The sequence below is a fragment of the Oncorhynchus clarkii genome, chromosome 3, assembly GCF_045791955.1.
Source record: "Oncorhynchus clarkii lewisi isolate Uvic-CL-2024 chromosome 3, UVic_Ocla_1.0, whole genome shotgun sequence".
NCBI lineage: Eukaryota > Metazoa > Chordata > Actinopteri > Salmoniformes > Salmonidae > Oncorhynchus > Oncorhynchus clarkii.
In genome coordinates, this window is record NC_092149.1 from 52614046 (window position 1) to 52632949 (window position 18904).

The 18904-nt window shown below is 42.3% G+C and overlaps 1 protein-coding gene across 2 annotated transcripts in view; it reads left to right on the forward strand.

Moving 5' to 3' along the window:
* Nucleotides 1-18904, forward strand: part of LOC139397351 (protein TANC1-like) — a 224846-nt gene that overhangs the window by 147974 nt on the left and 57968 nt on the right. For both annotated transcript variants that reach the window (XM_071144111.1, XM_071144118.1), the window contains exons 10-11: nt 12319-12550; nt 14205-14371. In XM_071144111.1, the coding sequence (XP_071000212.1) occupies nt 12319-12550; nt 14205-14371 (399 nt within the window). The remainder of the gene's footprint in view (nt 1-12318; nt 12551-14204; nt 14372-18904) is intronic.

Here is an 18904-nt window from a genome sequence, read left to right on the forward strand (position 1 = left end):
GAGCCTAGTCAGGATTGAGGGAAAGATGAATGGAGCAAAGTACAGCGATATCATTGAAACTTGCTCCAGATCACTCAGGACCTCAGACTGGGGCAAAGGTTCACCTTCCAACAGGACAACAACCCTAAGCACACAGCCAAGACAATGCAGGAGTGGCTTCTATACAAGTCTCTGAATGTCCTTGAGTGGCCCATCCAGAACCCAGAATCAAGGCTGTAATCGCTGCCAAAGGTACTTCAACAAAGAAGTGATTAATGGGTCTGAATACTTATGTAAGTACTTTTTAATACATTTGCAAAAATGTGAAATCTTATTTTGGTTTGTCATTAGGGGGTATTGTGTGTAGATTGATGAGGGGGAAAAATAACAATTGAATCGACTTTAGGATAAGGCTGTAAAGTAACAAAATGTGGAAATAGTCAAGTAGTCTGAATACTTTCCAAATGCTCTGTACATGTCGAGACACGTTGTGTCAAGTCACTCTGGTTCACACTGATCCTAGTAGTAGTCCATAATACATTTTCCCCACTGATCTTTGTCTATAGCGCCTGCTAAAATTCAGGGCAGTAATGTTGTTTAGTGCAGTCCATGTTGTTGAGGGCAGTCCAACGTTATATCTTTCACATAGACAGAAACATTCTATATGGCAGACCAATCCAAACTCATTTCTAGGCATGTCCAGCCCATCCATTATCTCAGGTCCCTGTCTTTTTCCGCAGATTAACCAACAAGGCTCACAATTTAACTATTTTATTTGTATTTACAGATGGCATACATGTTTATTTTGAAGGCACATGAAAGTTCACATGTTCCCGAAGGCATTTTGATAAAAAATGTAATAAAATGTTCAAATTGACAGTTATATTCGTTATAATGCCATTATTGCTTTTCACTATTTATAAAGGCCACTTGGTACTTATTATGATGTTTTGGCTACTGATGTTTTCATCATTTCATCAGTTTTACAGATGCACGTATTCTCTTCTCTCTGTCTACTTCTTCTGTCCTTAATTTTATCCCACAGTAGATTGGGGAGGGAGGCTGTGGCGCCTCCCTGAATCATGTCCTTTCATATCGAGGCTGGGTTTCCTTTAGTATTCATGAGGTTTTGTCAAAAAACATAACAGACCGTGCGGCACTCAGTTGATTTATGTTTGTTTACATTAATTTATTTGTATCTGAAGCAAGTTAATTAAAACATGTCCCTGGGGTCCTGGATGTTTATTGAAGACAATCACACAGAGTCCCCATTAAATGAATTCTCACATCATAGGCCCGTTTGATTTGCAGCGAGCTCTGAGCTTAGTTAAATAATCATTCCTCTTGATTCTCCCTCATCAAATGGACTTAAAATCCAATGCGAAGTCACTCAGGCCCAATTTTCACCTTGGCAGCTCCAATACAATGGAGAGGGAGAGAGTGAGAAGCTCATTCTGGATCCTTAACATGTTGTGATTGCTACTGCACACTTCTGTCACTCACAGAGATAGGCACAATGATGTGTCGGGCCAGACTCCCCTAGGACTCGTCTCTGGCTGCGTCCCAAATGGCACCCTATTCCCTATATGGTGCGCTACTTTTGACGAGCGTCTTATGCACAATAAAGGGAAATAGTGTGCCATTTGGGACAACATCAGTGTTGCCAGGGTAACATGTTAGAAGTATGGTCAGAAAGACCTCAGGTTGGGTAAATTGTCTAAATGGCTGTGGCTCACAGTTCACAACATGAATATAGCAGCTTCCTACAACCTGAGGTGACTTGTCAATACAGAATGGCTTATTAATCGGTTTATTTACAGTGCATTCGGGAAAATATTCAGACCTCTTCCAGTTTTCCACATTTTCTTACATTACAGCCTTATTCTAAAATGGATTAAATATGTTTTTTCCTCATCAATCGACACACAATACCCCATGAACACAAAGCTTAAACAGGTTTTTAGACATTTCTGCAAATTTATAAAAAATAATTAAAAAATACCTTATTTACTTAAGTATTTAGACCCTTTGGTATGAGACTCGAAATCGAGTTTAGGTGCATCCTGTTCCCATTGATCAATCTTGAGATGTTTCTACAACATGATTGAAGTCCACCCTACGGTGAAGCATGGTGGTGGCAGCATCATGCTGTTGGGGTGATTTTCAGCGCCAGGGACTGGGAGACTAGTCAGGTTCGAGGGGAAAGATGAACGCAGCAAAGTACAGAGAGATGCTTGATTTAAACCTGCTCCAGATCGCTCAGGACCTCAGACCGGGGGAAAGGTTCACCTTCCAACAGGATAACCACCCTAAGCACACAGCCAAGACAACACAGGTGTGGCTTCGGGACAAGTCTCTGAATGACCTTGAGTGGGCCAACCAGAGCCCGGACTTGAACCCGATCAAACATCTCTGGAGAGACCTGAAAATAGCTGTGGAGCGACGCAATTCAACTTCAATTTTAGGTTGAAGTTGAATTGAACAGTATAAAACAATCAGAATGGAGAAAGACCCATTGAAATAATTTAGAATATATGTGTTGCCACCCTACGGTCACACACTAATCATTAAGCAAATTTATAACTTTTATAAATCAAAAACATCAAATACCGTCATACCAGAAAAATTTTGAAAAATACCATGATATGATATTTTGGCCATATCGTACAGCACTGGGCCGAACTCCGTACAATCTAGGACCTCTATGTCAGGTGGTGCCAAAAACTCCAGCCACCCAAGCCATAGACTGTTAACTCTGCTACCATCCGGCAAACGGTACCGGAGCATCGACTATGGAACAAACAGGCTTCGAGACCGCTTCTACCCCCAAGCCATAAGACTGATATATAGCCATAAGTCTGCTAAATACTGTAGTTAATTAATAGTTACCTGTACTATCTGCACTGACCCTATCTTGCATTGACTCTATGCACACTCATAAGACTATTCTGTATATACACACTATATACACTGACACTCACACAAAACCCACACATTCACTACACACGCACACACATACAGTACCAGTCATTTGTCAAAGCGAAATTATGTTTTTTGAAATGTTTACAAAGTTAATTTGTGGAATTTCTTTGCTTCTTAAGGCGTTTGAGCCAATCAGTTGTCTTTTGACAAGTTCGATGTGTTATACAGAAGATAACCCTATTTGGTAAAAGACCCAAGTCCATATTATGGCAAGAACAGCTCAAATAAGCAAAGAGAAACTAAAGAAACTTCACAAATGTACTTTTAACAAGGCAAACCTTTTAATTGAAATGCATTCCAGGTGACTATCTCATGAAGCTGGTTGTTAGAATGCCAAGAGTGTACAAAAGCTATCATCAAGGCAAAGGCTACTTTGAAGAATCTCAAATATAAAATATATTTTGATTAGTTTAACACTTTTTTGGTTACTACATGATTCCATGTGTTATTTCATAGTTTTGATGTCTTCGCTATTATTCTACAATGTAGAATATGTAAAGATAAAGAAAATCTCTGGAATGAGTAGATGTGCCCAAACCTTTGACTGATGCTAATTATTCACAAAAGTAGTGCACCGGGCATTTAATAATCCTGAACCAATATGCAGCATGGGCAACCCCCCCCCATTGGAGAAAGACATCGCAGCACCCCCTAACCCCAAACTTCTTCCCCGCGGCTATGCTTTGAGTTACCCTGCTGAGGTTTATAAGTGATTACAGCTTTTTTATTCAGTATTCACCATCTATTTCTATTTCACAGAGTTCCCCTTCCCATGTCCATCTGTCATTTAGCTTCTGTTGTTTTGAGAAAAAAGATACGCCACATCCACCTTGCAGCTTAGCTTGCCATTTACAAACATTACTGTATAACTTTTAGAAATAATGAAATATGACTAAAACATTCCAAGCCGTTTCATTCACCCTTGTCCCTAGTGCTGTTACATCACATGAATGGTTCAGCTTCAGAGTGCCCTGTTTTCTTGACTGTTATTTCAATAACACATAATGACCTTCCTCTCCTGCACTGGATGCATTGAATCAGTGCGGCACTAACACAGGATAGTATAACGTGAGATGACAAGGCAGCAGGTAGCTTAGCGGTTAAGAACGTTGTGCCAGTAACACTGGTTTGAATCCCCAAGCCAACTAGGTGAATTTGTCAAATCTGTCAATTTGCCATTAGGCAAGGCACATAACACTAATTGCTCCTGAGTGTCTCCTAAATGATAAAAATGACAACAGCAAGCCACTGCTATAGGGAATAGGCAGCCTCTAGGAGCCACGTGCCACTGAATTTGAACATCTTGAAAGCCCCCATGCAGTCTTTTTAATTTACTGTATGTCTAATAAATCAGTGTGTGTGTTTATTTAATGAAAATAACTCAAAATATATGTTTAACCCCATAGAGGGGTTCCGCGGGCTGTGAAAATCGAATTAGCAGGTTTTTTTTGCATTGGATGCATCTCAATCCACTGCCCTTCCGTTTCCGCGGTGAAAGATGGCAGAGCTGGAGCGGTGTTTTTCAGACCATGAGACATCCCGAAAATGTGTCTTCTCACGAAAACGTCTTTAACGTCTGAACGATTTGGCCTACAAACTCTTATGCCCCCCCCCGATGGAAAGATGAGACTCTCCTGAACACGTACATGTTGTTTTGTTCCAGGACGCCCACAAGTGTCTAGAGACTCGTCTAAAATTGGTACAGCCAATCTGCCATCTTCTGTCTGTAGCGAACAGTTTGGGCTACACACTAATATGACCCCTCTATGGAAAGGTGAGTCTCCATTCAGCCACAAGAGTATTAGTAAAGTCGGGCACTAATGTTAGGCGATTGAGTCTGGCTTGCAGTCGTCATAACAATTCATCCCAAAGGTGTCCAGGGGGTTGAGGTCAACCCCAGGCCAGTCCAGTTAAGTTCTTCCACACCGATCTCAACAAACTATTTCTGTATGGACCTCGCTTTGGGCACAGGGGCATTATGATGCTGAAACAGGTAAGGGCCTTCCCCAAACTGTTGCCACAAAGTTGAAGCACAGAATTGTCTAGAATGTCCATTTCCATTTACTGGATCTAAGGGGCCTAGCCCGAACCATGAAAAACAGCCCCAGACCATTATTCGTCCTCCACCAAAGGCAGGTATTGTTCTCCTGTCATCCTCCAAATGGATGGGGATGTGTGATTCATCACTCCAGAGAACGCATTTCCACTGCTCCAGAGTCCAATGGCGGCGAACTTTACACCACTCCAGCAGACGCTTGGCATTGCGCATGGTGATCTTAGGCTTGTGTGCGGCTGCTAGGCCATGGAAACCCATTTCATGATGCTCCCGACGAACAGTTCTTGTGATGACGTTGCTTCGAGAGGCTGTTTGGAACTCGGTAGTGAGTGTTGCAACTCACTACTGAGCCATTGTTGCTCCTAGGCGTTTCCAATTCACAATAACAGCACTAACAGTTGACCGTGGCAGCTCTAGCAGGGCAGAAATTTGACGAACTGACTTGTTGGAATCCTATGACTGTGATACGTTGAAAGTCACTGAGCTCTTCAGTACGGACCATTCTACTGCCAATGTTTGTCTATGGAGATTGCATGGCTGTGAGCTCGATTTTATACACCTGTCAGCAACGTGTGGCTGAAATAGCCGAATCCACTAATTTGAAGAGGTGTCCACATACTTTTGTAGTGTGGCTACACCCGAGGGTTAATAATTTATTTCTCTGATCCTCCTTTTGCCATTGAAATGCCCAGTCTGATTGTGTGGGAGTGTTGAAACAAATTGTTATATATTTACATACACAACCCTGATTTGTAGATAGGATTGTTTAGAGCAGGTGTGGGCAATTGCAGTCCTCGAGAACCTGATTGGTGTCGCAGTTTTGCTCCAGCCCCAGCTAACACACCTGACTCAATAATCACCTAATCATAATCTTCACTTAAGAATGCAATTTGATTAATCAGCTGTGTTTGCTAGGGATGGAGAAAAAGTGTGACACCAATCAGGCCCTCAATGACTGGAGTGCTCTAGACCACTCCACCCCTGCTCTAGAGCCTACGTAAGGTGTCGCCTAGCCGAACTCAACTAGGCGAAACGAATGAGTGTGCCCTCATGCTCCCTTAAAAGACCTTCATCTCTCGTTGAATGACAACAAACACTTAATTGAAAAATCCCTGCACTGCAAAAATGGAAATCTAAATAAGATTAAATATCTTAAATCAAGGCAATATATGCTTGTTTTTTGTCTGACAAGATATTTCTTCTTACCAGGCAGTTTTTATGTTAGAGCATTTCACTTGTTTCAAGCTTTTTTGTCCTTAATTATTATCTTAATAAGATAATATATCGTGTTACTTAGATTGCATTACTGGTTCTGAGTAACTTAGTGCTTGAAACTAGAATTACAAGAATTATAAAGCTGTTTGATCAACACTGATAAGTACTAAACTGCATTGTCAAAGTCAGAATTTCTTATTTCAAGCATCTTATCCTTTTCATCTCTTCACATATTAAGAACAGATAATGACCAAATGGAATTCACTGTTTTATTGTCATCTTACACACAGGAAGGTAATCATGTAGACAAAATACTGTACAGAACAAAGACCGTACACTTTTCATATCTGGGGAACACAGATACATATGAGTCATTTGAACTGTTGTACAATTCTATTACATCCCCAAGATGGTATTTGACTTGTACATAAGTTTGGCTCTTGTTGCTAATTGTGTAATAAGAGGTCAAATCAACCAGCTTTTCAGCATCCATTAACTCAGTGGCCTGTGCAAGGCGTGAGACCTCAACTTGATAAGCCATGACGTTTCGATCAAAGCGTATAGTTTGACATGGTTGACATTTCAAACAATAAAGCCTAGAATCAACAAGAAATATGTTTTTGACCAGTCCAAATTCTGGCATATAACCATTCAGTACTATGGCAAAGATCATGGACTTCTGAGTTATGTATTTATTACAATTTATTACAAGCCATTTGACTGATACAGCATGGTTTACTTCATTGAAACCCATGGAAATCCCTCAATTTTCCATGTAAATATTGTAGATCTTTAACCTCTGATACAGGTCCCATCTCCCTTTCATTTGAAAAAATTGGGTGCGTTGAACTGTTAACATTTTGGCAGCTTTCATATATGTGGTTCTGATTGATCAAAGACTTGCAAATATTTTTTAAATTGAGCTTGGAAGCCCATTGTTTAATTAAAGAAACAATGTTTAGACTCGAACCGCATACACACACTGTATGTCTGACCATTGGACCCAATTACTTTATCTGTGATGGCAAATGTATCATATAATGCTGTTTAGGTGTAACATTGCGGTCTGGAAAAAGCTCCTTCCAATGCTTCAAAATATTTTCAATGAGTAACTTAAACCTAGACACTGTCGCAATGGAAAGAACTGATGCAAATACTATCTGTACAATCTCTATTAGCTCAATTATCAGTTGTATATATGCATTGACTTCCAAACTCTCCAAAACAAATGGCAATATCATTAGCAGGACAAGCATTTGCCCAGAGGACTGTTTTAGTTTACCATCACTTGATGTTAATGTACTAACATAAATTGGGGATGGCCGATCTCTAACATCTAGAGGGGAATAAGGGAAACCAAGAATAGCAGAATTCAGTCCAGATCAATCTGTCCTGACACAACAAGATGATTCAAAACACATTTGATTTCCAATGGGCCTACGCCCTCCAGAATTACATGCATAAGGTCTTGCAGAGTTTGTTGTATAATATCAAAGGCTGGGAATTCAACTAACTTGCTCCTTCTATTGATCCCGTATGTTGTTCTCAGGCTGATCAATCAACGACAAAGGGGCGTAGACTTCGGCTTGCCTCAAGAAAATGTTTTGTGTGCACAAATAGCCACATTTGTTTTTGTCTTAATATATGCACGAACTGCTTTAATGTAGGAGGATACGTATGCAAATGAAAGATGACTTACTGGTCATTGGTCAGAATAATCAGATCAGATCTGATAATCAGATGTGTTATGCTTTGGGCCAAAAACTCCATCCCACCTGAACAGGCTCTTACATTAAAATGGCATTATCATAATTTTGACAACTTCAGGGTGTTATTTCGACCTCGTAGTGTGGAAATATCATAACAACAAACTAGAAAATCTAGTTTTGGACTGCACTGCCCCTTTAACATGTTTAAACTCTGTGAATCTTTCATACCAATTATGCACTAAACTGCTTTCAACAGCCTCTCTCAAAGGAGCGTTCCTGTGGTGTTGTGACTGCCACGCAACATTGCATCGTCAGTCATCACGGCTAAATGAAAAGGAGGTGCCGCTCTTCAAATCCACCCTCATATCCAGGGCACTCACTGATGCAGCCGCAAAGTATTTCATGCTTTTGCAGTTGCAATTAGGCACTGGTATCGCTTGATTCGCGTATATGAGCACAATCACACTTCAAAGTTTTGTCCCTGAATTGGAAATTAATTACAGTAGATCACGACTCTGGATACATCCAGTTGTACTGCAGAGAATCACCTAGAAATACTTGACAAACACCAGATGTTCATGTCTCTTTGATGAGGTAGTGGTCTGCATGGGATGTACAGTATGGTCCACATCTGTGAGACGTTGTAGCTCAATGTTACTGCATCCTTCCTCTCAGGTTACTACAGAGTAGCTGTACAGTGAAACAGTTGGAAATTAGGTAAAGCTAGGTTTTTTGCTCCGATACAGTCTCCTCTCTTTCATTCTAATCCATCTACAACAATGGACATCTACTTACCCCACACCCAGTGTCTAACGGCATTGTGTCTCTCTCACAGCAGTATGTCATATCGATAGCAAAGCTAGGTTTTTTGCTCCGATACAGCTCTTCATTATTTAGATTTTTTTGTCAGTAGCAGCTCGTTTGACTTAATTGTCTCAGTGTGAGAAATGTCTTGGCAGCAGAGCTAGTAACAGTACTTTGGCAATGGTCCTTGCTTCTGCCGCTTTATTATTATGCCCAGTGAAAAAGTGGAATTCTCCACCACTTGTGAAGGCTCTGTAGATTCATCATGTTAGCTTGGCCGTCTCTCTCAGAAGGCTGCGTTGGGCCAGGAAGTTTACCCCCAAGGAGGTGTAGGACAAGCTATCCCTGTTAACCCCGTCTGTCCAAACAGGAAAGAACGCCATCCGTCAAGCAGACGATTCAATAATAATTTGATCATTTCATTGGATATTATAAAGGAAGCAGCCGTAATGGCGGCGGCCAGGCCTGCGCCTCAAGGTCCTCCTTCCCTCGTCCTAGGCCACAATCGTGTGCCAACTTCCTCTGCCATTTAGATCTGTGACAGAGATCATCATGAGAGCACTACTTTGTTACAGTTAAAGTGCTTACTCTTGTTTTATCTGTTCGTGAGTGTTATATTTCTCTAATTTCAAATCAGACTATTTGGGTGTGATTTACTCACAGGTCGCATCCAAGAAATTAGGATGGGACATATTTAGACTAATATTTCTCATCTGATAGTGAATGTGCTGTTCTGAGACTGGTGTTGTTATGGGCCAACTGTCTCTCTGACCTCTCTGGGACGTCTTCATCATTGTGCCTGGGGACAGGCTCCAGGTCTTGAGTCCTTCTGCAGTAGACCCAGGCAGAGTCATGGCTGCTATGTGGTGCGCTAAGGTGCAGTAGCACCTAGCCAGTCACCTGCTTCACCCTCCTCATGTTCTGCTGTCCTGTAAAGTGTGTCAGCTCCTCCAGGTTTGATTGTAATTAGGACAGAGAGAGAGAGAGAGAGAGACAGATCCACAGGGTCCCACAGCCCCTCTCCCACCCGCCAACCCCTGTCCAAGTCAGATGTCCGTGAACACAACAGAACCTGTTCAGTACAAGGCACAGGCAGCACATCCTACTTTTAGAGCTCCACTTGGGAGACAGTATTTGGGGAGGTTAGTTGAGGTCGTTGAGCAATGCTTCAACCAGTTCATCATCATCCCCTCTGTCTGGGTAGGGGATGCCACCTGGGTCATATTCATTAGTGCACAACATATCAAAATGTTTTGCAATGGAAAACATTTATTGTTGGACAAATCCAGATAGACCCCTATCCGTTTCAGCCTGTTTGCTTCCGTTTCGTTCCTAGTGTATATAATAACCCTGCTCAAGTGGACTGGAGTGGGTTATAGCCTAGTGGGTGTTGGTTAGTCAGACAATTGCATATGAAGGTCATAATACAAGGGCATGCCTTCAAGTCCCAGCTTTGATTTCATACTAACAAATAGCTACTGTATTTTCTCACCGCCAAGTTCCATTGTATAATGGCAAAAGTGGAATGAGTTCAGGGCTGGCTTAGTCTATATACCAAACTGATGTATTTAGGGACCTATAAAAGGGGAGTACGCGTAGATGCTAATGATAACCGTCGACTGGTAGAGATGGGAAAGGCTTTCCCATAAATCTTCCCAAATAAATGTTAACTACAAAGTAGCCTATGCCTACCTGGCAGAATGATATCATGATTATTTGCATCTATCCAGTGGTATTTTGTTTTGCAAACTCTGCAATTACATGAGTGCTTACCGAACAACAGTGTCTTGCTGGTGGGCAGTTACATTAATGGACCGCAAAAGTGGTCTTCTGATGAGGTCGTACGACCAAGCGGAAATCTAATTAACATAATCTGTATGGTTCAAGCTAGAGATATGTGTTTTTTGCATGGGCTGTGTCTCAATCCATCACATCTGCCGATATAGCCTTTCCGCATCGATGGTGAAAGGTGGCTAGAGTGTGTTTGTCAGACCATGAGACATCCCAAAATTGTGTCTTCTCACGAAATGTCTGTAGCGTCCAAACAGTTTGACCTACATTATGACCAATCTATTGAAAGCTGAGACTCTCACGGACACTCTGGCGTTCTCTGTTTTTTTTCATATGGAGCCCCTAAGCCTCACAAGACTCATCTGAAGGTCCCCGGTACCAGTTAAAAAAATATGGAGATAGTTTAGTGCCTCAAATAAGGGGGTAAATACATGTAAAGAAATATAGGTATTGTTTCCTGATCTTTCTTATATCTCTCAGATATCCTGTGCATTCGGAAAGTATTCAGACCCTTTGACTTTTTCCACATTTTGTTATGTTACAGCAATCTACACACAATACCCCATTTGTGCATATTTCATTACATATCACATTTACATAAGTATTCAGACCCTTTACTCAGTACTTTGTTGAAGCACCTTTGGCAGCGATTACAGCCTCATGTCTTCTTGGGTATGACGCTACGAGCTTGGCACGCATGTATTTCGGGAGTTTCTCCCATTCTTCTCTGCAGATTCTCTCAAGTTCTGTCAGGTTGGATGGGGAGTGTCGCTGCATAGCTGTTTTCAGGTCTCTCCAGAGATGTTCGATCGGGTTGAAATCTGGGCTCTGGCTGGGCCACTCAAAGACATTCAGAGACTTGTCCTGAAGCCAGTCCTGTGTTGTCTTGGTTGTGTGCTTAGGGTGGTTGTCCTGTTGGAAGGTGAACCTTCGCCCCAGTTTGAGGTCCTGAGTGATCTGGAGCATGTTTTTATCAAGGATTTCTCTGTACTTTGCTCCATTCATCTATCTCTCGATCCTGACTAGTCTCCAAAACAAGCTGGCGGCCAGCTCTTGGAATCCAAACTTCTTCCATTTAAGAATGATGGAGGCCATTGTGTTCTTGAAGACCTTCAATGCTCCAGGCATTTTTTGGTACCTTTCCCCAGATCTGTGCCTCGACACAATCCTGTCTCGGAGCTCTACGGACAATTCCTTCGACCCCATGGCTTGGAATTTGCTCTGGGACATTATATAGACAGGTGTGTGCCTTTCCAAATCATGTCCAATCAATTGAATTTACCACAGGTGGACTGAATACTTTCCGAATGCACTGTAGGACCATGACATCAGAACAAACTTTGTTTTGATGTTTTTTTTGTCTATCTGTTGTTCAATGTAGTGAATCTGTTATTCAATGCATTTCTATTGGCTAATAGTAGCAGTAATGCCAAATTCATTATTTTATATATATATTTTTTTATACCTTAACGGTTCAAAAAATTCGAAATCAATATGAAATACAATAATTTTGGGGAATCAGGCAAAAATATAACAGATTTTATAGGGCCCTATGTATTGCATCTAATGCCTTTTAGTCACCAAGCCTATTGGCTTTGCAAGAACTTTGAGGTCACACAGCCAGCTTAGCAGATTTCTGCTGACTTAAAACAACAACAATGTAAGGTACTTACAGTCTATATTGTTGTATGGTTTGGTAATACAACAAAGGTTAACGTCTTATGCATTTTAAGCCATTAAAGTTCCTAAACAATTGTACTCTTTTTTTTTTCTCCTGTCCAGGTGGTTGCATATCACTACTGCCAGGCTGACAACACCTACACCTGCCTGGTCCCAGAGTTTGTGCACAGTATCGCTGCCCTGCTGTGCAGAGCGCACCAGCTCACCGCCTATAGAGAGCTGCTGCTGAAGGATCCCTATCTACAGAGCATGCTCAGTCTGCGCTCCTGCGTCCAGGACCCAATGGCAGCCTTCCGCAGGGGTGTGTTGGAGCCACTGGCCAACCTCCGCAAGGGTACGATGCTAAACTAGTTACACCTAGGTTCATTCATATCTGACTGTCTCATTGTCACTGGTGTTCATGGTCCAAAATAATGTCTTGAAAGCACACATTGAGTCCATACTATAATCTAGGCCTTCAGTGGCTAAAGGTTTCTGACAAGTGTATTATAACTGTAATTTAACCACAGGTTTGCTTAGGTGACTTAAATCGCAAACGACAACCCAAAGTCCCTTCAGAGACCATTTTCTGTGCTTTTCAATTCTTCCAGCCAGCTGAGATAAATTGATTCCATTCCTTACACAAAGAACCTGAAATACCTGTGTTAAATGTGTTAAGTGCTGGCTGTACAGAGGGAGCATAGTCTGTGGGGACATTGTTAATTGCTTAGTGTAGGAGCTCTGCATTTTGCTTTGACAACATTGATTTGAATTGATGTTACACTAAATGGTTAGTATTACTTTGTTATTGTTGTCAGGGCAGAAGAATAGTGCCTCTCCAAGAAAACGTAAACTTGGTGACGGATGCATCTCTCCCGAGATAGACAGACAGAAGCACGACTATCTCAAGGTCAAGTCCGTTTTGCAAAGACAACACGACCCACTATTTTCCCTGCATTGCAGTGAATCGATATGTTACTGCAGGAGCCTAAACAGATGATGTAGATATACAAACCCAGTGTTGGAATGATGGAGATGGGAAAGAATGAGGATCAATGTGCAGCCAGGGCATGCAGCAGCTCTCCTGTGACGGGCCCCTCACGACTGCCCCCTGTTCCTTATTGAAATGAATGACCGTGTTTGATTGGGCTTGATATGGGGGGGAAGTGTTGATTTGTCCACTCCATCACAATGATGGTGGGGGGGGGGGGGGGACATCCCAGCTGGGAGGGGACTTGAAATTTGCACATTTTCCTGTCATTTATATTTTAGCGTGTTTCTGATCACTGTGCAAAGCTGGATGTGAGGAGGAACACTAGGTTGTGTCCCAAATGGCACTCTATTCCCTATATAGTGCACTACTTTTTGACAAGTAGCCTATGGTCAAACGTAATGCACTATATAGGAAATAGAGTGCCATTTGGGATGCACACAAGGGCCCTGTCGTTCTGCTGCTGTGAAAGCATGGCTCAGATCCCCGCTGCGGTCTCACCACAGAGCAGTTTAGCGTACTGCACTGTCGATATAGCTGCGGACTAAAACACACTCATGTTCATTCATTACTGTGCTAGCTGTAGAGATGTGGGAGAATACCAGAGTAAACCTTCTTAAGATGTGTTAATGCACCAGGAACTGCAGTGCAGAGAGATGTTATCTAAATACAAAGTTGTTTGTAGTTCTTTAAAGTGTGGTGTCCAACTATCTTACTCTCTTTCTCTGCTGTATGTTCAGTTCTTATTTTTACTGACACTAAATTTTATGAGATCAAACTCAAAAGAAAATGTTCTACTTCTCGGCAAAATGGCATGTCTGCAGTCGACTTGGCCTGAAAAGTTTATGAATTGTTTATGAATTTGTTTCTTTCCACCGTCTTCTCTACTGGTGTGTGTGTGTGTGTGTGTGTGTGTGTGTGTGTGTGTGTGTGTGTGTGTGTGTGTGTGTGTGTGTGTGTGTGTGTGTGTGTGTGTGTGTGTGTGTGTGTGTGCGCGCACGTGCGCGTGTGTGTTTAGAGAGGAAGATTCCAGAAGAAGACCATATCATACTGATAGACGGGCTAAACGAGGCAGAGTTCCACAAGCCCGACTACGGAGACACCATTGCCTCCTTCATCACCAAGATAATCTCCAAGTTCCCCTCCTGGCTCAAACTTGTTGTTACTGTCCGAGTCAACCTACTGGTGAGTCTACATGTACACTCCTTCTGTACGGTGTGTGATTACAGAAAAGTTACCAAAATGTTGCAACTTAAGATGGTGTTATACTGTCCAAGTAATGTACAGTATGACTTAATGACAGGGATATTTTGTAATCTGTTTAGCTGTATTCAAGGGCCATTTCAAAACAGCTAACTAGCCAATTTCAAGTGAATTAACTTCTTGACGCTACTCATCCCTTTAGCGGGATAATTGTCATCAACAACCGCTGAATAGCATAGCGCCACATTCACATAATATTACAAAAAATATATATATTCATGAAATCACAAGTGTAATATTGCAAAACACAACTTAGCATTTTGTTAATCCACGTGTCGTCTCAGATTTTGAAATTATGCTTTACAGCGAAAGCAATCCAAGCGTTTGTGTAAGTTTATCGGTCGCATGACAAAACATTAAGTACACTTAGCATCAGGTAGCTTGGTCACGAAAATCAGAAAAGCAATCAAATGAATAGTTTACCTTTGATCTTCGGATGTTTTCACTCACGAGACTCCCAGTTACACAACAATGTTCCTTTTGTTTTGTAAAGATTATTTTTATATCCAAAATACCTCTGTTTGTTTGGAGCGCTATGTTCAGAAATCCACAGGAAAGAGTAGTCACGACAACACAGACGAAAATTCCAAATAATATCCGTAATGTCCACAGAAACATGTCAAACGTTTTTTATAATCAATCCTCAGGTTGTTTTAAAAATATATAATTGATAATATATCAACCGCAAATGTCTTTATCAGTAGGAGAGGGGAAAACAATAGCTGTCCAAACTCTGTTGCACGAGCAAAACTCATGTGACCACCTGACGCGATATTATCTTTCTGGCTCAAAATAAAAGCCTGAAACTATGTCTGAAGACTGTTGACACCTTGAGGAAGCGATAGGAAAATGAATCTGGTTGATATCCCTTTAAATGGATCAAAGGGAGTCTATGGAACATGGAGTTTTCAAAATAGAAGCCACTTCCTGGTTTGATTTTTTTCGGGGTTTCGCCTGCAAAATCAGTTCTGTTATACTCACAGACAATCTTTTGACAGTTTTGGAAACTGGAGTGTTTTCTATCCTAATCTGTCAATTATATGCATATTCTAGCATCTGGTCCTGAGAAATAGGCCGTTTACTTTGGGAAAGTTATTTTTCCAAACATAACAATAGTGCCCCCTAGCTTCAAGAGGATTTAAGATACTTTTACAACCTCCATGGGTAAGTCTGGGTATCAGTATTTGATACCTCTCTCACTGAATGACACAAGCACCGGCAGATCCTGACAAGTGTAAAAGATTAACTGCTTTACGAAGCGTTTCTTGTTGTCATACACTATCCTCTACAAAGTGTCATTTCTGTAGAGAGCATCGAGAACAGTAGTGGAGAGAGTGAGATAAATAACAGTTACCCGTTAAACAAGACAGCATGACAATGGAACATGCAGACAGCCACTGACTGAAATTGACACTGAGTCTACCAATGGAGGAGATGAGCTGAGCTCGGGTGTTCCAAATTCCCTGTTCCCTATGTAGTGCACTACTTTTGACCAGACCTCTGACTACATAGGGACTAGGGCGCCATTTGAGATGCAGATCCTGGTGTCACTTCTTTGCAGAGTCTGATGTCTAATGGACAGAGCTAGGCTGTAGCCTGTAGACTGTCAGAGAATCTCAATTTTATACTCCTCGCGTCCTCTCCTCGCCTCCTTCTCAAAACCTATTGGAGGAGAAGGTCAGATAGGAGGGACCTCTGGCTTTCCCTCCAATAGGTTTGCAGAAGGAGGAGAGGGGAGAGGATGCAAGGAGTGCAATTGAGATTAATCCTGGGCCTTGGGATAATGTGGCAGCTGACTGACAACCATATCTGTACCAGCTCTAGTCATTATTGCTCTCTCAGCCACTCTGGCCACGGGCACAACCATCCATCAGTATGCAGAGGCTACACTCATTTGTTAGATCTATGCTTCTCTGTTTTGTTTTTCTTGCCACTGGAGAATTGAAGGGGAAATGGGGATTATCCTGATTTTGTATTCTGTTATTTTTTTATTTCCTCCTCCGTTTTGGTTAATCGTTGCATGGTGTGGGTGATTCTGTGATGTGCAGGGTTCGATACTGCGATCAAAACAGTCGCATTTGCAACCGTTTGACTTGGCAGTGCAACACATTTTTAATCGGTTGCAAGGGTGCCAGTGAAAAAAGTGTACCTGGTCACGTTAGTTTTTGGATCACAATGTGTTTTTGCTTTTTCTTCAGTATTTATTCAAAGAGTAATGTGCAGTTGACCACAAATAAACAAACTTTCGGAAGAGGCAACAATGGCACTGGAATATCAAATCAAATTGTATTGGTCACATGCAAATGTTAATGTGAGTGTAGCTAAATGCTTGTGCTTCTAGTTCCGAAAGTGCAGTAATATCTAACAAGTAATCGTAACAAATTCACAACAACTACCTTATACACACAAATGTAAAGGGTGAATAAGATTATGTACATATAAATATATGGATGTGCGATGGCCGAACGGCATAGGCAAGATGCAGTAGATGGTATAGAGCAGTATATACATATGAGATGAGTAATGTAGGATATGTAAACATTATTAAAGTGGCGTTATTTAAAGTGATTAGTGATACCTTTATTAAGACCATTTATTAAAGTGGCCAGAGATTTGAGTCTGTATTTTGGCAGCAGCCTCTCTATGTTAGTGATGGCTGTTTAACGGTCTGATGGGTTTGAGATAGAAGCTGTTTTTCAGTCTCTCGGTCCCAGCTTTGATGCACCTGTACTGACCTCGCCTTCCGGATGATAGCGGGGGGAACAGGCAGTGGCTCAGGTGGTTGTTGTCCTTGATGATCTTTTTGGCCTTCCTGTGACATCGGGTGCTGTAGGTGTTCTGGAGGGCAGGTAGTTTTCCCCCGGTGATGCGTTGTGCAGACCGCACTACTGTCTGGAAAGCCTTGCGGTTGAGGGCTGTGCAGTTGCCGTACCAGGCGGTGATACAGCCCAACAGGATGCTCTCGATTGTGCATCTGTAAAAGTTTGTGTTTTTGGTGACAAGACAAATTTCTTCAGCTTCCTGAGGTTGAAGAGGCGCTGCTGCGCATTCTTCACACCACTGTCTGTGTGGGTGGACCATTTCAGTTTGTCCGTGATGTGTACGCCGAGGAACTTAAAACTTTCCACCTTCTCCACTTATGTCCCATCGATGTGGTTGGGAGGGGGGGGTGCTCCCTCTGCTGTTTCCTGAATTCCACGATCATCTCCTTTGTTTTGTTTACATTGAGTGAGAGGTTGTTTTCCTGACTCCAGATTCTGAGGGCCCTCACCTCCCTGTAGGCCGTCTCATCGTTGTTGTTAATCAAGCCTACCACTGTAATGTCGTCTGCAAACTTGATGATTGAGTTGGAAGCATGCATGGCCACGCAGTCATGGGTGAACAGGGAGTACAGGAGAGGGCTGAGAACACACCCTTGTGGGACCACAGTGTTGAGGATCAGCGGGATGGAGATGTTGTTTCCTACCTTCACCACCTGGGGACGTCCCATCAGAAAGTCCAGGACCCAGTTGCACAGGGCGGGGTCGAGACACAGAATCTCAAGCTTAATGACGAGTTTGCAGGGTCCTATGGTGTTAAATGCTGAGCTGTAGTCAATGAACAACATTCATACATAGGTATTCCTCATGTCCAGATGGGATAGGGCAGTGTGATGGCGATTGTGCCGTCAGTGGACCTATTGGAGAGGTAAGCAAATTGGAGTGGATCTAGGGTATCAAGTAGGGTGGAGGTGATATGATCCTTGACTAGTCTCTCAAAGCACAACGGGGCAATAGTCATTTAGTTCAGTTACCTTTGCTTTCTTGGGAACAGGAACAATGGTGGCCATCTTGAAGCATGTGGGGACAACAGACTGGGATATGGATTGATTGAATATGTCCATAAACACACCTGCCAGCTGGTCTGCGCATGCCCTGAGGACGCGGCTAGGGATGCCCGGTGCCGGCAGCCTTGCGAGGGTTAACACATTTAAATGTTTCACTCACGTTGGCCACGGAGAAGGAGAGCCCACAGGCTTTGGTAGCGGGCCTAGTCAGTGGCACTGTATTGTTCTCAAAGCAAGCAAAGAAGTTGTTTAATTTGTCTGGGAGCAAGAAGTCGATGTCCCCGACGGGGTTGGTTTTCTTTTTGTAATCCACGATTGACTGTAGACCCTGCCACATACGTCTCGTGTTTGAACCATTGCATTGTGACTCTACTTTGTCTCTATACTGACGCTTTGCTTGTCTGATTGCCTTACGGAGGAAATAGCTGCACTGTTTGTATTCGGTCATGTTTCCGGTTGCCTTTCATGATTTAAAGCGGTGGTTCGCGCTTTTAGTTTTGTGCGAATGCTGCCATCAATCTACGGTTTCTGGGGTTAGGAAAGGTTTTAATAGTCACGGTGGGTACGACATCTCCGATGCACTTGCTAATAAACTCGCTCACCGAGTCAGCGTATACAGTGCCTTGCGA